This window comes from Peromyscus leucopus, chromosome 13, assembly GCF_004664715.2.
Source record: "Peromyscus leucopus breed LL Stock chromosome 13, UCI_PerLeu_2.1, whole genome shotgun sequence".
Taxonomy (NCBI): domain Eukaryota; kingdom Metazoa; phylum Chordata; class Mammalia; order Rodentia; family Cricetidae; genus Peromyscus; species Peromyscus leucopus.
In genome coordinates this window covers 29,272,112-29,299,490 of record NC_051074.1, presented here as the reverse complement: position 1 = coordinate 29,299,490, position 27,379 = coordinate 29,272,112, and the positions used below count along the sequence as shown (strand labels likewise).

At 41.7% G+C, this 27,379-nt stretch overlaps 1 protein-coding gene and 1 pseudogene across 3 annotated transcripts in view; one reads left to right on the top strand and one right to left on the bottom strand.

Annotated features, from left to right (window-relative positions):
* The window catches only part of Enosf1 (enolase superfamily member 1), a 38,928-nt gene extending 16,203 nt beyond the window's left edge, over nt 1–22,725 (bottom strand). Inside the window, exons 1-9 of one of the 3 annotated variants that reach the window (XM_037210199.1) lie at nt 22,341–22,725; nt 14,634–14,742; nt 9,910–10,025; nt 7,390–7,476; nt 7,058–7,084; nt 4,254–4,326; nt 4,094–4,132; nt 3,589–3,671; nt 1,891–1,925 (exon numbers count right to left, since the gene is read on the bottom strand). In XM_037210199.1, coding sequence (XP_037066094.1) covers nt 1,891–1,925; nt 3,589–3,671; nt 4,094–4,132; nt 4,254–4,326; nt 7,058–7,084; nt 7,390–7,476; nt 9,910–10,025; nt 14,634–14,742; nt 22,341–22,424 — 653 coding nt within the window. In that variant the 5' untranslated portion in view covers nt 22,425–22,725. Of the gene's footprint in view, nt 1–1,890; nt 1,926–3,588; nt 3,672–4,093; nt 4,133–4,253; nt 4,327–7,057; nt 7,085–7,389; nt 7,477–9,909; nt 10,026–14,633; nt 14,743–22,340 lie in introns of those variants that run through there. The other 2 variants (XM_028874094.2, XM_028874095.2) reach the window with 2 other exon arrangements.
* On the top strand, nt 10,759–11,629 carry LOC114696425 (annotated as a pseudogene).
* Nucleotides 22,726–27,379: the final 4,654 nt, after the last annotated feature.

Sequence of the window (27,379 nt, the reverse complement as noted above, 5' to 3'; positions counted from 1 at the left end):
GTGCTAGCTATTTGTACAGAATGCTTTGTCTTGAGACAGAAGCATCTATATATGTTCTTTATGACTCTGCTGGAATATGGTTGGTCCAGTGTGGTCACTGTTAGTGGAGGAGAAAATATCACCCCAAGGGATTGGTATCCAATTTTTCACTCACAACCATCTGTTTAGTGAGGACCAAGGCTGTGCTTGAAAGCCACAGTGGCTTTAGGCTGCCACAGCAGACAGAGCCTAGGTCTTCTACTCTTCGATGTACCCAATCTCTCTGTCTACTAAGAGGCCCATTAGGCTCATAAAAGCTTCACACAGGTACAGGAGTCACCTTTCCTGGGTAATTGTAGCTACTAACCCCCTTCAAAGGAGACTCTCTTTACATCAAATGGAGGCCATCATAGAAAATCACAACTTTACACAACACAGAGATCAACAGATCATCAGGACCCCAACCCTAAAGGATAATATACATCAAAGCTCTTGCATCAATGGCTCAGGGAACATCTTGGAAAAAGGGACAAAGATTGTTAAGAGGCAGAATACCAGAAAGTTTATTCTGAAAGCCTCTTCTTGAAATGACTGCCTAAACCAGACCAGAACAATGGCAATATCAATAGACATTTTAACATGGAAGGAGGAAAATCTTGCAGGGTCCCACCCCTAGACAAGGAACTACAAGCAACAGATGACTACTAAGAGGAGAATCAGCCTCTCCCCTTAGTCTTATCCAATAAAGAGTGGTCAGCCTTGAAATTATATACGCCACTACCAGCAAAAATGGACTCAGCAGGTTGTAATTATATCTAATAGTGTACACACACACACACACACACACACACACACACACACACACACACAACAATGATAATCAAAGAAAAACAGGCTGTCAATTTAAGAGTGGGGGTTTGGGGAAGGGGAGCTGGTATGAAAGGGAGGGAGGGAAAGTGATGTAATTTTATTTCAATTAGAAATATATTTTTTAAAAACCTGAACATATTCAGGCGTCCACTGTGTTGTTTTCTCTTACTCAGAACAAACTCCCAGAGATACTTCTACTCCAGGTGGAAGTTTCAGCTATATGATATGTAATACTGGAGAATACTGGAGACAGCTGGCCATAGCCTCCGTACACATTTTGTGCTGAGGCCCATAAATCTTTCTGGAGTCCTCCTGACCCCCTAGAGTCGACTCTTCAGCCCCATCATGGTTAGGGAGAGTCTGGTCCTCATGGTACAAATTCACCTTGTGCTAATTCTCATCAAATATGGCAACTCTTAGAAGGAACAGGAGAGAGGGAAGACTTATGTTTCAGAGGCTGAGAAATCTGCCTAGCATCACACACTGAGTCCTTGAAAAGGGATGGTGGAAAAAGGCGAGAGTTTATTTTAATTCTATCAGATGCCAAACATCTGTCTACAGATGCTAAAGCCCTTTCCTTGCCTTCTTCATGCTATCACTCTGTTTAGCGAAGGCATTAACAAGGGTCCAGTCCCTCTTAAATTTGGGTACACAAATGAGGAATAACTGAGGGGTCTTGTTAAAATGAGGGTCCTGGTTGGAGTTGGAGTTCAGCAATGGAGTCATTGCCTAATGTGTATGAGGCTCTGGGTTCTATCCCTTGCACTACAAAAAAGAAAAAGATAGAAGGGATTTGTATACTGGATGGGTGCTTGAAGCTGTTATTTTCCGAAGAATGTCACTCCTCCCTGTGATATTCTAGGATTCTAAGTAGATTCACACCTTGTCTTTAGAGAGACTGTGTCTGGCCCAGGTTGAAATGTCTGGGTGCTGACACACTAGTCTAGTTTCTAGTTTTAATCTGTGGCTCCTCTTCACATATTTGGCCTCTTAGTGTTGCTAACTAGGAATGTCAAGTCCACTGTTACATAGATAGCTTACCTGGTCCAGCCATCCTTCAGTGCCGCTGCACAGAGCTGTAAGGAAAGGGGTGCATCTCTTATCACATATTGGTATAGTGCACCAGGGTTCCCTGGCCTGATGGTACCTCAGTAGTTTCTGATCTTGGTTTCACAGACATTATGGTTGTATATAAACCCAAGGAATGAGCATGTGTTATTTAAATTAGAGACAGAAGCAGTTTGGCCAACAGCATCACTCTAGTTGTGAAGTGGCCTTCTTTCCTTATCTCTATGGGAACAATTCCTTTAACTGTCATAAACGTGCCTGAAAGGCAGATGCAGTATGGATGTCCATCCTTCCTTCTAAAGCTAGCATTCTTTGTGGCATCCACAAAACTAACACATATAAGAGTGAAAACCATAAGCCAGCTTCTCCCTCTCTCCTTTTTCTTGGCCCTATTTGAACACAATATGGTGAGGAAGTAGGGCTGGGGGCACAGATCGGTTTTTAAGTGCCTGCCTAGCACATATGAGGCCCTGGTTTTAAAAACAAACATAATACAGTAAGAAAGAATAATAAATGACCACATACTAGCCATGATAGGAATCCTTAGAGCTTTATCTGAATCTTCAAAACTGTCCCATAAGAGATGGGGTATTGCTTTTCTACTTCACAGAAAGGAAACTGAGGCTCAGTGTAGCTAAATGACTTGACAGTGTTACATGGCTACATATGCATAGAATCAAAACTAGGCTATCATCTCCCAGAACCCAACATGAGACTTACTAAGTCAGAGTGAATGGCTTTTCTTTCTCTCATGTAAGAAGGCTAATGTGAAACAGTAAAATTCTCTCAGAAAGCCAGTGTGGCATAAGGAACATACATCTGGCATTGGTCCCCTTCTGCACTCTACCTTCCCATATCATTTCCTAGCATGCCGTTCCTAAAACACAGAATCTCCTTAGTGATAGTATCTTTTGTATACCAATAAATTGACCCTAAAATCAGTCCCTTCATAGTTGATTACCATTAGACCAAGCTATGACTAAAGGGTTAGAACTTTTAGTCCTACCCTGAAACCACTAGAGAAAGAAAGATTGATGGTTGAATTGCTTACCAAAAGCCAATGATGGTAATCAATATGCTTATTAATGGACCCTCTGTAAAAGTCCGGAAGGACAGAGTCCAGGGAATTTCAGGATTAGTGAACATGTGGTAGTATCTGGAAGCACACCAAGAGGACGTGGAAGCTCTCTACTGCCTCCCCTACACACTTTGCTGTGTGAATCCACTCTACCTGGCTCTTCCTAAGTTACATCCTTTGTAATACACTGGTAAACATAAGTCAAAGGTTCTCTGAGCTAGTCTCGTGAATAATAAAACTCATGGTATTAGATTGTAGAAACCTATGTTCTAGCTGCTGTAGGTCAGAGACTTAGGTGACAATCTGGACTTGCACATTTGGAGAGATTAGTCCTTGGAGATTGAGTTACACAACAGGATACCCAGTTGTTGTCCAAGGAAACTGGTGTATGTGTGTGTGTGTGTGTGTGTGTGTGTGTGTGTGTGTGTGTGTATGTGTGTGTGTGTGTCCAAGGAGACTGGGGTGTGTGGGTGTGTTCCCACTTATCTGGTTATCAGAGCCAGCCAGGTATGATGATAGTGGTGTGAATATATATGAACTAGCTTGCTTCTCCTGCTTTGGCCTGTCTATAAAAAACAGGTTTAAAAGCTTACCTGCTTCAGTGTACTGTCTGAATACCCCAACCAGGCACATGATGTGGTGTAGGCAGGGTAGCCATTTCTCAGCATTTGTTCTTCTAGAAAACACAACATTTGACACTTTCTAGGAAACTTCAGAATTAGAATTGTCAAGAGCTAAGTTATTGTCCACAGGGAGTCCAATTGTTCTCTTGGGTGTCCTTTATACACTCACTACCATTTGTCCACCTCTGGTGTGTCCAACTCAAACAATAAGGATATTTACTGAATGCCCTGCTCCTCAAAGTTCCCTATCCCACAGTGCAACATGAAAGCTAAACCTTCTTGAACTATTGCTCAACTGAGCCCTGCAGCCAAGTCATACCACTAGTGGCTTCTTCACCCAAATTTGCATGTATGACTAAGGGTCTAATGCTTAGTACGAGGTATCTGGGAGCATCATGTGCACCCCAGAAGATATGGATGTTCAAAAGTAGACACTGATAGCGCAAACAGAGAAGGACATTTTCTCACAACATACCTCTTTCTTTTTTACCAAGCTGACCTTTCTTCAGTATTTCTGGGGAGGAAGAGGAGAATAGTATCAATCATTCATTTAGATGATAGAGTCTGCATCTGCTGTGCTCACTCTTTGGTAAGCACCAGAACCCTTCCAGACCCACAGTTTACACATAACTCACCATAGGCATCCTCTTCTGTCAAGACGTCAGTGATGTACCTGAAATCAATGCAGGACAACAGCATCTGTGGATCCTGGTGCACAGGAAGAGAAAGGCCCAGATCAATCCATAGGCAGATAATTTATCTATACTTAAACTGATCCCATGGGCTTATCCTTTCCAGGAAGGGATCTTTGGATTCGTGTGTCTGGTTCTGTCATTCTTTAGTATTGAACATTTTAGAGATTCATTGCTGCCCCTAAGGAGCTCTCAGACCCCCAACCCTCCTGTCTTAACTTCTACTTCCTGCCACTGCCCTGTTCTTTCCAGTTAACGTGGATTCTTGGCCAGAGGGCCTGGTACCCAGTGAACATTCAGCACCAAGCGAAGGAGTAGATGGTGCCTTGAGTTCCTCTCTGAGTCTGGTCTACCTGTCCTGCTGATTTCACTGAACTATGAGGTGATGAAGGTAGTCCTGGAACAGCACAGCAGAGCGGATGGAAGGCTGTGTTCAGAGTCGACCGCTCGGGTCAGCCCTGGGTCCACAAGTGTGGACCATAGTGTGACTGTGGCCATCTCCCCAAAGACTGACTTCCTGACAGGAGGCGAGTGATGCACTAATCCTCCAGGATTAGTCCTGTTCCTTCATGCTCACTCACCACTTTGCCCAGGATGCCTGGGCCGGATATCCTCATGCCCAAGTAACAGTCATGAGGAAGTGAATCACAACTCTGTTCCCATTAATATCCATTTGACTAGTAATATATGTCATTAGAACAGAAAATCTCAAAAGCTCTTTCAACCTGGAGACCCTGCGCCTTTTAGAAGATGACCAGGACAGAAAACAGAATCTAAAAGATGGGAAGCAGGCTATAGAGATGACTCAGTGACATGGTTAAGAGCACTAGCAGAGGACAAGAAAGGTGGCTCAATGGTTAAGAGCACGGGCTGCTCCTCCAGAGGACCTGGGTTCAATTCCCAGCACTGACATGGCAGCTCACAACTGTATGTAACTCCTATTCCAGGGGATCCGATGCCTTCATACAGGTATACATGCAGGCAAAACATTGATGCATATGAAATAAAAATAAATAAATCATAAAAAAAAGTTTAAAAAAAGAGGGCTAGCAGCTCTTCTAGAAAATCCACATTCAATTCCTAGCACCCACACTGCTGCCCACAACCGTCTATAACTCATTTCAGGGAATCCAATACCCTTTTCTGGTCTCTGCAGGTACTGTATACATGTGGTTCAGACATACGTGCAGACAAAACACCCAGTTACATAAAATGTAAATAAATGATGGAAAGTCTTCAGGTGAGACCTCAGGCACCACTCTGCTGAACTTCAAATTCTTTTTCATTTTGTTTTTTTTGCTTGTTTTCTACACAGTGTCTCACTATGTAGCTCTGGCTATCCTGGCCTCAAGATCTACCTGTCTTTGCCTCCAGAGTGCTTGGATTAAAAACGTGCACCACTATGCCTAGCTGGACTTCAAATTCTTTTCATGACTCTCAGTTATACCCCTGTGAAAGGCTGAGCTTTCCCATACCCTTCCCTTCAGATGGCCCCATGCTACCCTCGGCCTGTTGGAATGAAGCTGTATGATCATCTAGGCTCCATCTGCCCCTAGAAGAGGAGCAAAGCCTCCTAGCCCAACAATCTTCAAAGCCCATGTTCATTGATTTTCCTTCACTTTGCTATCAAATAATAATGGTATCCTGTGGTAGTTTGAATGTAATTGGTCCCCATAAGTTCATAGGGAGTGGCACTATTAGGAGACATGACTTCGTTGGGTGGATAGGGCCTTGTTAGAGGAAGTATGTCACTGTGGGGGCAGGCTTTGAGGTTTCCTATGCTCAGGATACTGCCCAGTGTCTCAGTCAACTTCCTGTTGTTTGCAAGATGTAGGACTCTTAACTTCTTCTCCAGGACCATGTCTGCCACATGCCACCATGCTCTCCACCATGATGATAATGGACTGAACTTCTGAACTATAAGCCGCCACCTCAATTAAATGAGTTTGCTGTGGTCATAGTGTCTCTTCACAGCAAGAGAAACCCCGAGACAGGGCCTTTATTTGTGGGCCCTCAGAAATCACCTGAGTCATCTACCATTCAGTGATAAGCAACATGCTCAAGGATGTTCTGCTACTTATTAATGAAGCCTGTGCTGAAAGTCAGGTCTACTTGGGTCTGAAGGTCCCTCCTCATTAACTAGCACAAAGAATTTTTTTTTTTACCCTCCTTAGTAATCAGGCACTCATCCGTGCTACAAATAGGTATCTGAGAAAGAAAACAGCCACTGTATGTCTTTGGAATTCAGTATTACACTGTTACACCTGAAATTTATGGTGGAAACTGCAATGACCTCATCATGTTTTTAAAGTGGCCATAAGATGTCTTAGTAATAGTGTGTGGCTTTTCAAAATTGATGGAGTTGTATTTTCATTTGATATTTAAACTGATTCTGAGGCTCCTAATGGTTCAGGTGGTTTTCTCAAGCAGTAGGAGCTCAGAGCTTGTATGACATTTGTAAGGACCCTTCAGAAGAAAGAAGGACTTGACCTCACTGCCTCCCATCCTTGCTTGCCTGCATGAGCACAGCTATCTGCTATTTCAAATAGTCAGAAATGAGCTGGGAATATGAGTTTGTGGTAGAGTGCTTACCTAGCATGCAAGGCCCTAGGTTCATGCCCATGATTCATTTTATAATCAATGATCAACAGACTAGTCCTGAATATTCTTACCGATTATCAAAAATACCATGTAATCTACAAAGTATTTTCTTTAGAAATAACTATAATATTAAAGACTCTACTTACCATGTCCACAAGCAGCTTCCATAAAGGCTTGAATGAAAAAGAAAGAAAGAGAGAGAGAGAGAGAGAGAGAGAGAGAGAGAGAGAGAGAGAGAGAAAGACATGTAAAACCATTGGTTTTGTCGGATGTGAATGCAACAATGGTACTGCCACCAGACATGTGGTTCATTTCCCGCCCCATCCCCAATGCTCCCATGAGTCTTGCTCCCCGTAACTGCTTCTTTACCTTTGTTGTCCCTTCCCCCTTTTCCTTGGTCCTGCCCCGACAAATTTCAAACTACAGTCATGTATCCCCTTGAGTTGGGGAGCCACAGGTGTGCCTCTGAAATCATTACCTTCCCTTCCTGCTTTGCCCACAGGTCCCACACAGCATTCAGAACAGCTGCCGTGGCCAGATGCACTACACCTTTCTCTGGACCAATCTGGTTGGGAAACAAAGCACAACAGTGTTGTCTTAGTTCAGAAAAGATATCTGAGCTTTCTCCAGGGACTTTTGGGTGGGGGGTGGGGAGATTTAAAGACAAACCAGGTGTGGTAGCAAACATCTACACTCACAGAACTCAGGAAGCTAAGGAGAGAGGATCATGAGTTTAAGGCCAGCCTGTTTTACACAGAAAGACCCTGGCTCAAAAACAAACAAATAAAAAAAATGCCAGCCGTGGAAATTCAGTTTCTGATTCACAGAAAAGTTGCAAAAGTAGAAATAAAAAACCTGAAATCCTTCTCTTCTCTGCCTCTGAAAACATTTAATTTTCCCAACCATCTAAAAGCAAAGTTGCAAATATCATCCTTTTTTTTTTGTAATCATAAATACCTCTGTTTGGAGTTCCTAAAAACTAGGACATTCTCCTACATGTGTCCTCATAATACAATGATCATATTCAAGAAATATGTTGATGGAATGTTATCTAAAAGACGGCCCATAATCAAATCTTACCAATTTCCCAATAATGTGCTTCATTTTGTCCTGACTCATATCTGACTCAGGACCACATGTTGCATTTAGCTGGCATGTGTCTTCAGCCTCTTTTTATGTAAAATTCATTTATACTTCTTTGAATGAGAGTGCCATTTTTAGAGTGTGGGCCTTGACTTGTCTAGTATCCCTCAATATGGGCTGATTAACATAACATATTACATAACTGATGATGACATCTTGCCTTATTATTGGGGTTATTAAATTATACTGCTTTAGTAAGTTAGTATTCATTTATTTTCTTTACTATGGAGTTACTGTTTTCCTTTTCCAAGGAAGTATATTGCTGCCCCAGATTAACTACAACTCAGCTCAATTAACTACAACTATGATGTCACTATTGGCCTCATACTCATTAGGTTGCATTCTATTGATGATGAACTTTCCTTTATTTATTGCCTGAACGGACTCATGGGTTCTTACATTATAATGGTTATAAGCCATTATCATCCTATCTATTCTCATGTTGAAATTATTCAAGATTTGGCTAATGGGAGCTCCTTCAAGGTGTGACTTTTCAAGGCATGTTTAACTTACTTTTCATAAAGTTAAAAATATAAGTCAAGGAAACAGAGAAAGTTTCTTGTGCCTGTCTCTGCATTGAAAGAAAACTGAATAGACTTAGAAAAGAGAAACTCGGTATCAGGAGACAGGAAAAAGTCTAGATTACTGGAGTTACCTTGCTGTGTTAGAGTCCTTTCTTTCTTTTTCTTTTCTTTTCTTTCTTTTTTTTTTTTTTTGTTTGTTTGTTTTTCAAGACAGGGTTTCTCTGTGTAGTTTTGGTGCCTGTCCTGGAACTCATTCTGTAGACCAGGCTGGCCTTGAACTCATAGAGATCCGCCTGGCTCTACCTCCCGAGTGCTAGGATTAAAGGAATGTGCCACCACAACCTGGCCTAGAGTCCTCTCTTTAGAACTATTTTTTCATGCTTTGACTTTATGGTTCAGATACTCACCTATATATACAAAAGCACAATTCTCCTCTATGTTCGTAGTTTTCCTCTTATATTATCTACCTTACCTACAATGCCATTACTATTCACATCCTCACCCAAAGGGCTGCCCATTTGGACTTTTATCTTCTAGACCTCTTTATTTGTCCTTTTGAAACAGGTTCTTACTCTGTAGCCCAAGTTGGCCTCAAGCCCATGGTGATCACAATCTTAGGGCTGGGATTATAGGCATAAGCCACAATCACAGACAATAGGCAATAGACAATTAAAATCCAGACGATAGGCAGTGTAGTATATAATAGTTGGATTTCTTGAGATCCAAATGCATTCAGATTCAAGTCTTTTTTTTTTTTTTTTTTTTTTTTTTTGATTTTTCGAGACAGGGTTTCTCTGTGTAGCTTTGCGCCTCTCCTGGGACTCACTTGGTAGTCCAGGCTGGCCTCGAACTCACAGAGATCCGCCTGGCTCTGCCTCCCAAGTGCTGGGATTAAAGGCGTGCGCCACCACCGCCCGGCCCAGATTCAAGTCTTATAGAAAGGAACTATCTCAAAATTCTGATGATCTAAATGGTTCAAGCCTTAATTTAACTGAATGAAATTGTTTATGAAAAAAAAAACTTGAAAACCCTTCTCTATTTTTATATTTGTTACAACCAAAGGCATCATAGACTGTAGAAACATTATTTATAAAAAGCTTTTTATAAAACAGCTCCCCGGAGCTGGAGAGATAGCTCAGAGGCTAAGGGGACTTGCTGATCTTCCAGAGAACTGGAGTTGGATTCCCAATACCATATCAGGTGACTCACAAACTTGTGTAACCCCAGCTTCAGGGGATCTTAAACCCTCTTCTGGCCTACATGGGTACACGCACACGCACACACACACACACACACAACTTTTTTAAAACAAAACAAAATACATTCCTTACCCATCTGAGCTGCCCATCACTTGTGAGCTGTCTGTAGAAGCCTCTGAAGTCACCAACGATGTCCCTGAGATCCTTGTGAAGCACGTGGTGGACAAGAGCATTCACAGCACAGACAACTATCGAAACAGGATTGCACTCTTGTTCATGTTTTAATATGCAGTCAGGAAATTAAGACATTAAAATACCACCAACAAATGGATATGGGTGTTTTATGAAAATAATTAAAATACAGAAAAACTCATATACTTTAATACTCTTCCAAAATGTGTCTGTGCCTACTGTAACTAAGAACTAGACATAACTACAACAACTAGGAGTCCACATACTGAGTGGAGCAAATATATTCTGATTGGTTGTCATGTGAAAAGCAAAATCATAGACTTGTAAGTTTAGTTACTATTCCCAAAGTGTTTTCCTATTCACTGGGTAATGTGTTAGGCAAGGAGGTTCAAAGCCAAACCTTGCTAATTCATTGTTCTAAAAGGATAAGAACACTCTGACTTACGGAACTATAAACTTACTTTTGTTTTTATTTAATTTTGTTTTTAATTTGAACTTATTTTTAAATGGTGGCAAATAAAGATACTTGATTCACAACATCATATACTACCGAAGATAAATTTATTTGAATGTAGCATACTTGCATAAAGAACACTTTTATGTATATGAAAATACCATTATAGCATTAAACTTCTTCCCAGTGACTTATACTACATTTTTAATATGCAGTGAAAGTTAAACATAATTTGGGTTAACATCACCATTAATTATTTATTTTTGGTGCTTTAAAAGGGTTCAGTGTGCCTGGCATGACTTCTCTCACACTGAAGTGCATGCTTCCTTCCACTCATGGAAGACTCGATGGATATGGACATGAGCCCTCTTAATGCCTCAGAACTACCTTTGTGGTTGTGAATAAAGACTGACAAAGATTATCACTGTAAGGTGGGTAATAATGAGAGCGAGCACCAATTATCACTAAGAATGATTTACAGGCAGCAGCAAAAGAAGAATCACACATCATAGAGGCAGAAGCAGTGAACTATGAAGGCAGTCCAATTAAAGAAACACTGAAAACTTTGAAAATGTCTGTACAACTAACAGTTTCCCTTGGGGGGTCTTTGAAGTTATACGACCTGTGGTCCTTAAGGTTGAAGGATGGTTCAGAGCCTGTGCACATTAGTGGACAGCACCTAGTAGCCGTAGAGGAAGATGCAGAGTCAAAAGATGAAGATGAGGAGGATGTAAAACTCTTAAGTATGTCTGAATAGAGACTGCTACTGGAAGTGGTAATAAGCAAGGTTCCACAGAAAAAAGAAAAACTTGACAAAGATGATGATGATGGTGATGGTTATGATGATTTTGATAATGAGGAAACTGAAAAATAGTTCCAGTGAAAAAATCTGTACAAAATACTCAATAAAAAATGTACAAAAATTGAACCAAAACAGAAAAGACTGAAAACCATTAGCACCAAGATCAAAAGAATCCATATATATATATATATATATATATATATATATATATATATAACAGGAAAAAACTCCTAAAACACCTAAAGGACCTAGTTCTATAGAAGATATTAAGCCAAAAATGCAAGTATAAATAAAGGTGGTTCTCTTCCAAAAGTGGAAGCCAAGTTCATTATGTGAAGAATTGCTTCTGGATGACTGACCAGGAGGCTATTCAAGATCTCTGGCAGTAGAGGACATCTCTTTAAGAAAATGGTTTAAACAGTTTGAAATATTCATCTTATTTTATTTCTGTAACAGTTGATATATCTGGCTGTCCTTTTTATAATGCAAAGTAAGAACTTTCCCTACTGTGTTTGGTAAATGTTGTCCAGGTTCCATTGCCAAGAATGTGTTATCTAAAATGCCTGTTTAGTTTTCAAGGATGGAACTCCACCCTTTACTTGGTTTTAAGTATATATGGAATGTTATGATAGGACATAGTAATAGTGTGGTCACATGTGGAAATGGTAGGGAGACAAATATACATGTGAAATAAACTCAGTGTTTTAATAAAGTTTAAAAAAAATGGGGCTTCATTGTGTTATTTGAAGAGGCCCTTGGAGGGAGCCCATGGTAGGACACTTGTCTCATATGTGCAAGTGAAAGTCCTTCCAGACTTTGTTCCTTTTAGGACACATGTGTCCATGTGTCAAAGACCAAAATAAACAAGTCATTAATGTGCCCCCAAAACAATTGATTTATTACAAAACATTGTGGTAAATTTGTTTGGTGTTGTATTGATTCCATAGTAAACTTTTAGGTCATTTAATAAGGTAGTTATAGGGATACAGTTTTACTGTATGCTAGATAAAGACATTTTTAAAGCAGACCCGTGTCTGAGTGACACAGCTTTCCAGTGACTAAACATTTGCTGATAGATGCAGCATTTAGGGCTGAACCAACCATTCTGGGTTCTCTAGGGCTTTTGTTAACAGAACACACAATCATTCTAGTTGGGATATTTATGCCACAAAACTGCAAGGCGACGATATCCTCCTCATTCCTTGATGGTTGATGTTCTTGGATTAAAACAAAAATCTAGAGTAAGTTAGTGACTCACAGTGAGGTATATTATTATCTACATCAGACTCTGGCCTCGTGGCTTTGATTGTTGCTATAAATCACTGGGTAAAGCAGCCTATGGTCTCTAACACAATAGCAAATGCATCTAACAAAAGCTATGAATGATCTCAACTTCTATGACTCTAAGAGTGGAACAAGCCCACAGTGAAAAATTTATCTATAGTATGTGGATTTTCCTTGCTTGACATGAAGATGCTGCAAAAGGTTAACTAAAAATTTCTGCATTCAATAGAAATTTGGTTGTTGTGTTTTGGTTCTAGGGTGGGGAGATTCATATGGCAAAAATTAGCCTTAAAGGCAGATTCTGGCTGACTAAACCCAAGTTTTCTCCCACAAGATGAGTTGGTGGAAAAATCCACTCAACAAAAAGAAACTTTTGGTCTATTCTATACATTAGTATACAACCTGCTCTCCCTATATCATGGTCACACATACATACTCACACTCTTCAATAATGAGGAACACGCAATTTTTTTTCTCATTTTGGGTGATGGTGGTGAACTTAAAATAATAACTTGGTAAATGGGTTGACAAAGGTTGCAGGAAGAATCATACTGAGCTAATGCAAAATTTCATTTTTGGTGCAAGTTTAAGTAACACTGAGATGCACTGACTCTCATGAAATACAGAGGAAGATCAAAATTTAAATGGATTCTATCTGGATGTACTCTGGAAAATGTGGAAGCCAATAACATTAGCACAAAAGAAACAGGCATTAAAGTCACAAGGAGATGGGAGTTGATTTACCCCCTGCCCCAAGACCTCTATCAGGAATGTGGGTGAGGCAGGTAAAGCCATCAATACAACTGAAGAACAGTATCTCATCTTAGTGCTCAAATTCCCTCCACTATGTTCCAGAAGCAGTGAAATTCAAAGATTTAGCTTTTAATAGAGTGGATTCAGTGGTCTGCCCCAGGTTTTATAAGTCCACTGTGTAGATTATGAAATGTGTCAGGGTTGTGCTGTATGGTATGAAGCATGGACAAAGACAGCGACTTCATATGCTCAGCATGTAGGCAGGCACAATTAAAGCTGCAGAAAGGCAGAAACAGCTCACAAATGGATCTTAATCGGCAGTCACTACCTTGTGGAAAACTTTTACAGGAGATCCTTAACCTAATGGGGAAAGTGGGATGTAGAGATGAGTTGATGAATCTTTGTCTGGTCCCCTCTTTTACCCAGAAGATAGATTCTATTACTCTTGGGCCTCGCCTCTATTCTGAAACCTTCCCCAAGCCTTTGGGTGAGGGAAAGAACTCTTCTCCATGCTGTTCAGATACATTTTTAAAAAACAGTACTTTTCACGCTGTATAAATATACCTTTTGTGTCTGATTCCTCAGCAAGTTAATGCATTCTTCTGATATGGGACTCTGTGTTGTTTTTTGTTTTGGCTCTTTTTGGGAGGCCCACCACCCAGCTCCCAAATAAATCACACACAAAGGCTTATTCTTAATTATAAATGCCTCGCCCTATTTTGGCTTGTTGCTTGCCAGTTTTCCTTAATTTAACCCATCTGCCTTTTTCCTCTGGCCTTTTCTCGTTCTCTTACTTCTGTAAATCTTGCTCTTACTCTGTGGCTGGCCTCTGGATCCCCTGCCTTCTCTTGCAACTTCTTCTTCTCCATCTCTTTTCCTCTCCTCCCAGATTTCTCCTTCTATATACTCTCTCTGCCTGCCAGCCCGCCTATCCTTTCTCTTGCCTTCTTATTGGCTATTCAGCTCTTTATTAGACCATCAGGTGTTTTAGACAGGCACAGTAACACAGCTTCACAGAGTTAAACAAATGCAACATAAACAAAAGTAACACACCTTAAAATAATATTCACCAACAACTCTGCTTTCTTTTTTTGTTTTATTTTTATTTTACGTACATTCATGTCTTGCCTTTGTGTATGTCTGTGTGAAAGTGTTGGATCTCCTGAAACTGGAGTCACAGGCAGCAATGAGTTGCCATGTGGGTGCTGGAAATTAAACCCTAGTCCTCTGGAAGAGCAGCCAGTGCTCTTAACCACTGAGCCCTCTCTCCATGATTGAGCAGCATGATTACAGAGAAAAATAGAGTAAAAATGGAATCTATGTGAAAAATAAAGCATTCTGGAAACTCAAGACTTGAGTCCTCAAACTCACCAACTTCAGTGCCCTTCCCCAGAGTGAAAGTAATGCCATAGCCCTTGAGTCCATCTTCTGCATCAGTCTCTATGACAACATAGGCAGCCGAGTAGTCAGGGTCTGTGTGCTGTAGGAAAAGGGGTCCCAAAAATGCAAACATGAGAAACTTCACCCCAAAAATCCATAAAAATAGAAATGCTTCCAGGTACTGATGATGCACACCTTTAATCCCAGCACTTGGGAGGCAGAGGCAGGTGGATCTCTGTGAGTTCAAGGCCAGACTGGTCTACAGAGTAAATTCCAAGACAGCCAAGGCTATGCAGAGCAACCCTGTCTTGAAGAGAGAGACAGAGACAGAGACAGACAGACAGATAGACAGACAGACAGACACACACACACACAGAGAGAGAGACAGAGACAGAGACAGAGAAAGGAAGAAAAAGAATAGAAGTGCTATGAGAGAGATACAGAGCTCCAATCGGATAGAATACTTGATGTACTTCAGACAGCATACAAGAGATCTGAATAAACTGAGAAAAAGTACTCTTGAAGATTCACACTAGTGCAGAAATGCAATGGACCCAGTTTTGGGGGATGGAAGTGGAACCCAAGGCTTGTACATGCTTAGCACATACTTTCCTACTAAGCTCCTTACTTAGCCCCACATACATATATTCTTAAACCAGTTTGCAATGATATCAAAATTTGGTTTTGAGTTTATTTTTAAACACAGGAGTTTTGGATCACGTCTCTCTAAAAAAGATGTACCTTCATATGCAATTTCAAATAGAATGAATCAAATTTGTTTAGAAAACTCATAAAAAATTGCTCAGCTCTCCATTGTAGCATCTTATGAAGCCTGACAATGCAATAGTTCACATTCAGAAACCATTGGGAGAAAATAAAGAAATAAAACTTTAAGACAAGTTAACTCATTTATTCATGCCACCCTATGTTGCGTTAATTCTACTACTAAAGAATGTTCTATTAACTCACCGTTGACAATTTCCATGTATGTATATAGTATACCCTAGTCACATTCGCCCTCCTGCCCCCATCTTCCTGCCATTCCCCATCAACTCCTCACTTCTTCTAACAAGCCTCTTTTATACTATCATTTCTTTTTGTTTTATGAACCATTGAGTTTAGCTAGAGTCATGCATGAGTGGGCATTGGTATGGAGCTATGCATATCCACTATCTAGTAAAGCATAGGTAATTTATCAATGGCTATACCACTGAAGAGAATGACTCCCCCTCCAAGCAGCCATCAACTGTGGAAGGACCAGAAAGTCATGAGCACCCCTAATACATGACTGAATACTGAAAGGACCAGTCTTCAAACAGTAATTTTGCTAAATTTTTACTGTTCAGCTACTATGAAACTTAGTGTGGCTTGTTGATATGGAAGAAGCAGATTTCTTTTATTCTTGTCTATCAGTAGAAATTTTTCATATAGTGGGGAGGGGGAGCCAAAACCTAGGACCAGATGAGAAGGTGTTTAAGTGATGACTATGATCAATTATAGCTAGCACAGTAGTTAAAGGGCAAGAAAGAACTAGAACTTGAGGGAATTTTCTTGAATGGGGCAGAGACCACAAGGATGTGCAAATGGGCAGAGAAAGCAATACAAATCCCAGAGGCTTTTTTTTTTTAACAGAGAAGAAAAAGATCTACAAGAGCATTGTTTTGGAAGTGAATGAGAGTTCCCTGACATGTTAGATATGGATACTGAAAAAGGCAGGCAGATGGTCTGAATATGTTAATAAGGAATGTAGGTCACAACAATGATTGAAGAGTTTTGCATAAGGCTAAGACAATTTATTACTTTCATCATTATTCATGCTATATAACTATGCTATATAACTATTCATGCTAGATTATTGCCACAAGCACATTCTAAAAGCTTTATGTTATTCATTCGATCTTCACAGTGATAGTATAAAGTAGGTGCTATTATTCTTGTTTTAGAGACGAGCAATGTGAGTTTTAAAGAGGTTTAGTAACCTGTCCAAGGTCATAGTATGAGTAACTTCTGGAGGCAGACTGTAAGCTCTCATATATTCAGTGCAGGGATGGGAGGTAGGGTAAGAGGTGTGTATGATAGATGGAAGGTCTGAGTTGGCATCCAAGTCTGGTGCAAGGTGATGTGATGCTCAGTACAGCCTATGTATTAGAGGCTGTAGGTTGCTGAGGGGACACAGATGTCTGTTTTTGAGGGAGTTACAGTCAAGAAGACATAGTTACCCAAACTCTAATAATATCAGGCAGAACATAGTAAATCCCTGGGAAAGACGCAAACTATGAAAGACAGGCAGAGGGTATTAGCAGATGGATGTACTCGGAGGTGAAACAGGCTGTAAGAGGCTGGACTCTAAGGCAGTTTGTGGAGGACTGAAGCTTTCCAGCACTAAAGAAGGACCTGGGAAGGAAGATTACTGGAGGGAGATAACTGCTATGGGTTTGAATACAGTTTATCCCCACTAGAACTCATACGGAAGCTGGATCCCTAATGGAAGGTATTTAGAGGTGGTGTTTAGATGTGTTTGGACATTTTATAAATTTTAATTTGTCATTTCTTTAAATTAAATATAATCACATCATTGTCTCTGTTCCCTTTCCTTCCTCCGGCCCCTTTCATGGACCCCAACCCTACTTGTTTCTCCTAAACATATAAACAAATCGATTCAGTCTCTGACCTCCACAAGAAATGTCTCTTTGAAACACATAGAAACTGTAACAGAAAACCATAACTGATTTTAAAAAATGCAGAAAACCATCGATAGTGTGGTACCCAGCACAAGTGATCCATCCACAATACAACTCCTCCATTTAAAGCTCAGGGAACATCTCAAAAGGGGATGGAAATAGTGTAAGAGCCAGGGGAAAAGGATGTCTGCTGTAAGAAGATTACATCTCCTAGAAATGTCAGGGAAGCTACACCCATGAAATCTCAATGCTGGATGGTCTGGACTGTAGAGAACAATTAGTTATTTGTACACTGACGGATTAATGTCTCTCTGAAGAGACTACGTTAGGTCTTTTAAGACTGATTACGAGCTGGGTATAGTAGTAAATGCCTGAAATCCCAGTATTTGGAAGGTAGAGGCAGGAAGATCAGGAGTTTAAGGTAATCCTAAGATATATGGCAAAGGACTACAAGAGACTCTCTCAAAAACAAAGCAAAATAAGCCTTGATTGGTTTCATGAGAATGGGTTGTCAGAAAACTAGCTGTCTCTTGGCTTCTCTCATACATATGCTCCTTGCATATCTGTCTGAAGCTTCCTCTTTCTTCATCTCTATCATGATAACAATTCTGTGCCAGGTCCTCACTGGAAGTTGAGCAGAGCTGGACACCACTTTCTTTGACCTCTAGACCTGTAAATTACGTGAATCTACTTTCTTCATAAATTACACAAGATCTCCGGGATCTTGTTACAGGAACATAAAACAGAGTAAGACTGTAACAGTGGTGGTGGAGGCAATAAAGGGGGTAGTTAATGCAAAGGCTAGCATGTATTCAAGTTTGTACCTGTGGTAATTTGAATAAGAATGACCCCCATAGGCTCACATATTTGATTGGTTACCAGCTGGTAAACTGTTTAGGATTAAGTGTGTTATTATTGGAGGAGGTGTGTCACTGGGTCACTGGAGGTGAGCTTTAAGGTTTCAAAAGCCCATGGCAAGCCGAGTCTCTCATCTCTCGTCTCTTGTCCCTCCCCCTCTCTTGCCCCCTCTCTCTTTCTCTCTCTCTCTGCTTGTAACTTTTGGGTTAGATGTGAGCTATCAGCTACTATTCTAGTGGCATGCCTGCCTGACTCCATGCTCCTTGCCATAATGGTCATGGACTAATTCTCTGAAACTGTAAGCAAGCCTCCAATTAAATGCTTTCTTTATCATAATAAATAATAAATACTACCTTGATCATGGCATCTCTTCATAGCAATAGAACAGTAACGAAGACAGTACCCATCCTGGTTTAGAACAACCATTGGGTTCCACAAGTAAATTAAAGACATGAAGCTAAAAGGGAAATTACAAGAATTAACGTCTTCTTGGGTTACAGGATTGCATTGCTTTTTCAAGTAGTAAGAAAAAGAAATCCTCCATTAAAGGCTTAGGAGAGGGTCAGAAGGACAAGATGAGCCAAATCTAACTTGAAGCTTATGAGTCTGTGTCTAAGAGCAAGAGCGTAGGGGATCAGAAGGAAGTGTATATATAGGGAGTTGGGATTGGGAGCTAGAAGGTGATGGTTTATCATTTAGATGGTGTTAAGCATGAAGGCAAACAAAAAAATGAAGCTGAACCTTTTTCTAATGTCTACAAAGCAACTGGACCTGAGGTGAGAAGGCAGATCCAGAAATAGAATCAGAAAGACTTTGGCATAGAGATATGTTTAGAAGTTGAAAACATGGAGTGGTGTCATAGTAGGAGTATGGAGTAAGATGAGAAAGCCTTGAAGAGGAAAGAAGGGGTCAGCACAGGAAGAAGGAAGAGTCAGAGACAGGGATGGGTAGGGAAACAGGTTCAGGAGATGAAACAACAGACCGCCTGAGAAGTGGCCAGGGGTGCAGGGGACTGGAAGCTGAGATAACAAAGACAATCCCCAAAGCAGGGAAACAATGTATTTCAAATTAGGGAGGAAATAAGTAGATATAAAACAAGGGGACAGGCCAAACACCTAAGACTGACCAGGGGCAGAAACCAAAGGGAGCCAAATATGAATTTGGTCAAGTTCAGACTCTTCCAAACAGTGGATGGCCACTGGAAAAGAAGAGAGTTGAAGAGGCTGGAGAGATATCTCAGACGTTAAGAGCACTGGCTGTTCTTCCAGAGGACCTAGATTCAATTCTCAGCACCCACATTAGGCTCACATCAATGTGTAAGTCCATTTCTAGGGAATCCAATGTCTTCCTCTGACCTCCATGGACACCAGGCATGCTCGAGGTTCATAAACATAGGACAGGCAAAACACTCATATACATAAATAAGTCTAAATTTAAAAAATCATATTTCTAAAAATAAACTAGTGAGAAACTTGAAGGTGGGAAGGCTTAGGGAGGTGAGGGCATAGAAAAAGAGCCTCGGGAGTTTAGCGGGGGAGGAATTCGGCGGGGACTATATTAGTTTTGGAGCAGGACACATAGAGAAGAAAGAGCAGAATTAGAAGGTCAGCTTGGAGACAGAGAAGGGACCATGGGTATTTTTGTCTTCCACCTACTGAGTGATGTAGTGGCACCTCTCTAACTGCTGAGAGTTAAGAAAGAACTAGGGAGCTCACAGTGAGCAACAAAGTAAAAGTATGGCTAAGAGGTGGTCAAGTAGCAGCTGTACTATGAGCTCACAGCTGTGGAGCTGACTGAGTACTTGCTGAGTCCTGGGCTTGCACAAGCCAGCAACTAGTAAGTACATGCAGACGTGAGCGTTCCATGTTTCTAACAAAGCAAATCATACCAGGAATCTTTGCTTTCGCAGACATGGAGGGCAGTTAAGTCTTTTTCATGAAAGGTTCATTGCTGCTGTGTGCTGGAAAGTAGTCGGAATGCTAAGTCGAGTATTCCAAGACCAACAAAGCCATCACCATCAAGAACTGCAAAGTAGCACATTCTACTAAGTCCGTCCTCCAGGATCAACATACTATATTCACCCTATCTCCCAGAGAGAAATGTTAAGTATTTATGAGCTTCGAATACAGATATCAGAAAATCTGATATCAGAGCTCATAGCCAACTGAAGCCCAGAAGTAAATTCCATTTCTTAACTGTTCCTACACAAGCCATGTTTCTTAATATTTCATACATTCAAAGTCAGGTTTATGTCAGTCCTTTTTGCTTCCATTCCTGTGGTGTTTTGTGTTCCCCAAAATATTGTGCACCCTAATAAACTTATCTGGGGTCAAAGAACAGAACACCCACTAGATACAGAGGCTAGAAAATGGTGGCACTCACACCTTTAATCCTAGCATTCCAGAGGCAGAAATCCCTCTGGATCTCTGTGAGTTCAAGGCCACATTGGAAACAGCCAGGCATGGTGACACACGCCTTTAATCCCAAGAAGTGAGCCTTTAATCCCAGGGAGTGATGGCAGATAGCAAATAGGTATATAAGGTGTAAGGACCAGAAACTAGAAGCATTTGGCTGGTTAAGCTTTCAGGCTTTCAAGCAGCAGTTCAGCTGAGATTCATTCTGGACGAGGACACAGAGGCTTCCAGTCTGAGGAAATAGGATCAGCTGAGGAACTGGCAAGGTGAGGTAGCTGTGGCTTGTTCTGCTTCTCTGATCTTCCAGCATTCACCCCAATAACTGGCCTCAGGTTTGATTTTATTAATAAGACCTTCTAAGATTCCTGCTACACGTTTCCTCATCAATAAGTGATAATTAAAGTAAACTCCTGTTGGGAGCCTTCTCTATATAAAGCCTTTTTCAGGTATCTATCTACATGCACAAAGTAAATACTGTTGGACCTATTTTACAGATGAGAAGATCTAGGCTTGAAGAGATTATATAATTTATCCTCAGCTGCTAAACCTCACAGAGGCAAAGTCACATTCAATGAGGTGTCTGGATTTTTACAAGTTGCTAAAATTATGAATATTTATTTGTAAGTCCACAAAAGACTATGACTAGATTTTTGTATCATTTACTATAATATCATATATAAAGACACAGGGATTTTTTTTTTAATGCCTCAGAACAGAGAACATTCTTCTGCACTTAATATATTCATTATAGTTTTTAAGAAGCCTGTTTTTAATCAAACATTTCAGGTTTTTTAGGAAATAAAATATTCCACTGTAAATTAAAGTTCCTGGGGATGACTCCCTGACCATATTTTCTCTTCCTTGGGGACAGGTAACCATATTCCTAACACTGACGCTTCTCCATCTCAGGCATGCTTCCATACATTCACTCTGCATGGATGCAACTCTTGGTATTCTAGAGTGGCATCTCACTGGTGGATTAGAAGGCACTCAGAGCTGTGAAGAGCAGTGATGGACTCCACACACGTATTAAGGTTAAGCCATCAGCCAGTTGGATAAGACAAGCAGAACAGTCTTTCTAACAGTCTCAGCTAGCAAGAACTGTCCTTCAGGACTGACGTGGGAGCCTAAATTTATGCCCTTCCTTTATTTCCTCTCTTAAGACTGTCACAGGTAGAACTCTTTATGTTAATCTTTTCTAATCACTTTTGGAGGTACAGAGATTTCACAGGAGTGCCCTCTCAAGCGACCCACAGTCACTCTGATTCTTGGTTTCACAGCCCGACTGTGACACTTTCATTCCACTCATGAGCAAAGGGTGGCAGAGAGGCTGGGGTCTTCTCAAAGTCACTCAATGAGTTGTGACAGAGGGGGAGGATCACCACCCTACATTCCCAGCTCGAGGTTCCTGGTCTCCACATTATGGCAGGCCTCATAATGTACCGCGTGTGGACACGGTCAGTGCCGAGTTCTGCTTCTTCGCTAGTGGGGCCTCAACTTTTGCTCTTGGTCCTCTGCATTCTACCCTTTCCAGGCAAACCTAAGTTGTAAAACCAAGGCAAAGAAAAGACAAAAAGAGAAACAAAGAGAAAAGAACCTCGCCCCCTACCTTCCCCAGAGAGTGGCAAGTGCTGGCTACTCCTGCCCCTCAGAAGGCCTCTGCCCTGCCCCACGCCTGCCCGCTGCCACGTCCTAGAAGCCTTTCTTCACCTCGCACTCTTGACCCCTGTGGTCTGCGTGCTTACCATGGCGTCGGAGCCGTGGCCACCTAGCGACGTAGGAAAGCGCACGTCATGCACCGAGAGCTGGGAGATCCTGCCGCGAGCCATTTCGCACGCCGCCCCCGGGAGCCCTGGGTGGCGGAGAGGCCGGTTTAGGGAGCAGATCTGCCCAAGCCCCCGGCCAGGCAGGGTGGTTCCTGCAACCCTGCGGGAGGGCGCGGTCGGCGGGCGAGGATTGGTCGGTCCTCTGGGGCCGTGGCTGCACACCTGCCCGGGATTTCTAGCCAGCCCCGCTGGAGGCCAGAGCTTGGGCGAGGCGGAGAACGAGGAGCCAGCTAGGTTCTTCCAGGGAAGACCGCAGTGGGAAGGAAGCCAGGCGTGGCAAGCGTGTGGCCGCTCAGCGTTGTGGATGCCGCCCAGCACAAACTCGTTCACTTAAAAAGTTTATGTAACTCTGGGTCTCTCGGGCGCAAACTTCGAAAACACCGTCTTGTTGCCAAGTCAAACCTGCCCTCGAGGCCAGATGGCTCAGCGAGTACGCCAGCAACCAAGTGTGACCTGAGTTCAATCTCTAAGATCGACATAGTTGAAGGCATGAGCCGACTCCTGCAGGTTGTCCTCTGCCCACCCCCCCCCAACACACACACACACACACACACACACACACACACACACACACACACACACACGACAAATAAACAAAAAGTTTAAAGGCGACCCCAGTCCTTTATCATCTGATAAATTGACACACCCCTCTATGATGCAAACTGCTTTAAATCATCTCTTATCTGCCCAACTGTGCAAGATAGGTAGGGAGGAAAGCCTTTTACATTTTATTGTGGGGGTGAGGGGGGACGACAAGAATGTGAATTCAGAGATGTTAAGTGACTTACCCAAGGCCACACAGCCCATTAAGTGGCAATGTCTTAGCATGAAAAGCAGAGGCTTATTTGTGGACTGTAAGATCCATCTGAGAACAGAGTGCTGAGAAGATGGTGGAGATATAGACCCTCTCTCTACTGCCACGTTCCATATTCCTTGACTCAAAGTTTGCACGTACATGGATTTTCATATCCCATCAGAGGCTCACTGATGCTGGGAAGATAGTTCAGTGGTTAAAGCTCTTGCCAAACAAGTGTGAAGTTGTGAGTTACAATCCCAAAAGGCCATGTAAAGTCAGGGGCAGTAGCATGGGTCTATGCCGCTACAGGGAGACTGGAGGCAGATACAGGAATGAAGCTCATGGGCCAACCACATTGAGCAATGTGTAACCAAAAGACCCTGTGTCAAACAAAGTGCAAGGTGAGGAGCAACACCCGAGGCGCTGTCTTCTGACTTCCACGTGCCTGCTATGGCACACACACACACACACACACACACACACACACACACACACACGAAGATAAAACAGATTCTCTGACATGTGATGTGCCGTACCGTTCGTACCTCTGGGGAAATGCTTTCAATAGTAAATGAAATGTTAGAAATTAATGCTACAGGTATTCTATCCTTCCAGGGTGTTCCTGTAGGGAGGGCATGGATAATTTTAGGAGTGCTCATGTCATTTGTGCTGCTCAAAGATGGGCATGATCCATATTAGATGAATTCATTTGGCAATGAACAGCCTTGGCAGAAACAGGAAGGAAAAAGAATGAGGTCCCAGGTGGTGGTGGGCACAGCTGGAGGTACCTGCTCTTTTTAAAAGGAAGCCTGATCCTCCAGTTGATGGTGGCCCTGTAGGAATTTAAGCACCAGGCTGCCATTTTTCCAGAAAATTACCCAGAAGTCTGAAGTGCAAATGTTAATATAAAACATTGTTTTCTAGACATTACCCTAGCTTAATTTCTTTCTCCTGAAATGGTATGTGCTGGCCAGGAAAAGAGTTCCATGGACTTAGGGCTTGGTGGCTGGATCTTTGTCTTTCTCTTGGAGTTAATCAGTCCCATTTGCCTCAGGAGTTGGAAGTTAATTGCTAAAATCTGATTTTAATTGATGACCCAAGGGAAGAACCTAAAGGTTGTCTGAGAATAAATAATTTGGGTAGCACAGTATAAAAGGATGGCTGTATCATTTATAAAACTCCCAGCAAACTCTTGTGAGGTAAGCAGGGATTACCTATTCCACGTTAAAGCTAATAAAGGGAAGATCTAGAAGGATGAGATCAATTAGTAGGGCATTAGAACTAATGCAAAATGTAATTCTAGGGCAACCATTGGAAATGCAAAGACAAGTGTAACTGGAAAGCAACGAAAGAAGTGAAATACAGCTACATAAAATCCTAAAAAAAAAAAACCAAAACCACATGGAAGACAAAAATAGGAACCAAGAACAAGGGAAATGGATATAGTCTATATTAATCCTTAGGCATCAATCAAGAGTGGTTGTGAGCACGGTACAGCCAGCCCTAACCTGGTGGCATTGTGTTTTTGCCTGCCGGGAGATGAACTACTCTATCTCAGTCATTAGAGTGCTCAGACCTGGGTGATGGTTTACACAGGTCCTGAGATGACTAAAGAAACTTAATGGAACCAGGCGTCGCTTCAGGGCTGTTGACCTTTTGCTCTGGAATGGTTGGGAGATCCTAGTGGCCTGCAGGTGAAGAAAGAATAGGATAAGGGGCTGTGAGGCTTCAACAGCTGCCTTTGCTTCTGGAACACTTGCTTATTGCTATGGGAGTGTGGATGAAATTCTAAACAGTCTTACTAAGTAAGAAACACAGAGCCAACTAGAGTTAAAAACCCAAGAGATCAGAGCACTAACGAAGAGCTAAGACCACCTTATCTTACCACTTGCTGCGGTCCTTCCCCTCAGAGAGAGACCTTCTTCCTGTGTGTCTTGCGTTTTATTCCTGTTCTGCCTTCTCATTGGCTCTAAGCCCAGTCACATGATTTCCTCATCACTGCCTGTCTATACAGACCTCTTGGTCTCTATGGTTCGTACTGAGATTAAAGACTCAAAGGTCACCACGCTTGGCTATGTCCTTGACCACACGGAGACTCTGCCTGCCATGTGATCAGATTAAGGGTATGGGCTACCACCACCTGACTTCTATTCCTGGCTCGCTAATGACCTCTGATCTCCAGGAAAAGTTTACTTATTAACATACAAATAAAATCACATTTCAGTATAATTAAAATATCACCACATGGGAGAGGGATGAAGTGGTCTTTTTATTACTATAGAGCAGGAAAGTAAGAAACATCTGGGGGAAGTAAAACAGTCTTCTTGCCCAGTTGTTGATTCCATGGATGGTTGTAATACAAGCTTTCTAAAGTCTACTTTAAAACCCCACCTTAACCCTGCTTCCCTTTATATATATAAAACCCCTTTATATATATATATATTCATTCTATATGTTTTGCTACTCTAGAGAACGCTGACTAATACAATGGCCTTCATGAGTTCTGCAATGGCATCCTGAGAGCAGTGGAATCACAGATGTTAGAGGACGGTCATCTTCCAACAACAATACTTAGCAAGGCCAATGATAACCAAGTTAAGTTTTGTACACATAAGGCAGTAAGACCGATTTGATTTTTTTTTTTACTGTGTTGGTGCTGTGGAATAATCCTCTTGTACACTATAAAGATTTGTCACTTGAATTGGTTTAATAAAACACTGATTGGCCAGGCAGGAAGTATAGGCAAGGTGACCAAACTAAGAATGCTGGGGAAAGGAAGGATGGAGTCAGGAGTCACCAGTCAGATGTAGAGGAAGATGAAAATGTTGTACTGAGAAAAGGTACCAAGCCATGTGGCTAAACATAGATCAGAATTATGGGTTAATTTAAGTGTAAAAGCTAGTTAGTAATAATCCCAAGCTACTGGCCAAACATTTATAATTAATATAAGTCTATTCATGGTAATGTAAGAAGCAGCTGCTGGTGATTCAGGTGTTGCTGGCAGGACAGTAACTTCTGCTTACATATGGCACTCCAATGTGCCACATGTACATCTACATAAAGCCTGAGAAAGTTTTTTTTTATATATATATATTTTTTATTTTACAATACCATTCAGTTCTACATATCAGCCATGGGTTCCCCTATTCTCCCCCCTCCCACGCCCTTCCCTTACCCCCAGCCCACCCTCCATTCCCACCTCTTCCAGGACAAGTCCTCCCCCGAGGACTGTGGTCAACTTGGTAGACTCAGTCCAGGGAGGTCCAGTCCCTTCCTCCCAGACTAAGCCAAGTGTCCCTGCATAAGTTCCTGGTTTCAAACAGCCAATTCATGCAATGAGCACAGGACTTGGTCCCACTGCCTAGATGCCTCCCAAACTGATCAAGCCAATCAACTGTCTCACCTATTCAGAGGGCCTGATCCAGCTGGGAGCCCCTCAGCCTTTGGTTCATAGTTCATGTGTTTCCATTCATTTGGCTATTTTTTTTCAATAATTGAGTAAAACTGAAATTTATTATATGCCACAGTCGTCCTAGGGACCTCCATGCTATATATATATAGCCTTTATGGTTCTATGGGTTGTGGTCTGATTGTTCATTTTATATCTAGAATCCACCAATGAGTGAGTACATACCATAACTGTCTTTCTGGGTTTGGGTTACCTCACTCAGGATGATTTTTTCTAGTTCCATCCATTTGCCTGCAAATTTCATGCTTTCATTGTTTTTCTCTGCTGAGTAGTACTCCATTGTGTATATGTACCACATTTTTTTCATCCATTCTTCCGTTGATGGGCATCTAGGTTGTTTCCAGGTTCTGGCTATTACAAATAGTGCTGCTATGAACATAGCTGAGCATGTATCTTTATGGTATGTATCAGCATTCTTTGGGTATATGCCCAAGAGTGGGATGGCTGGGTCTTGAGGTAGTCCGATTCCTAATTTTCTGAGAAACCGCCATACTGATTTCCACAGTGGTTGTACAAATTTACATTCCCACCAACAGTGGAGGAGTGTTCCCTTTGCTCCACATCCTCTCCAACATTGACTGTCATTGGTGTTTTTGATCTTAGCCATTCTAACAGGTGTAAGGTGGTATCTCAGAGTCATTTTGATTTGCATGAGAAAGCCTTTTTTTTAAAAAAGGATTCTACACATACAAA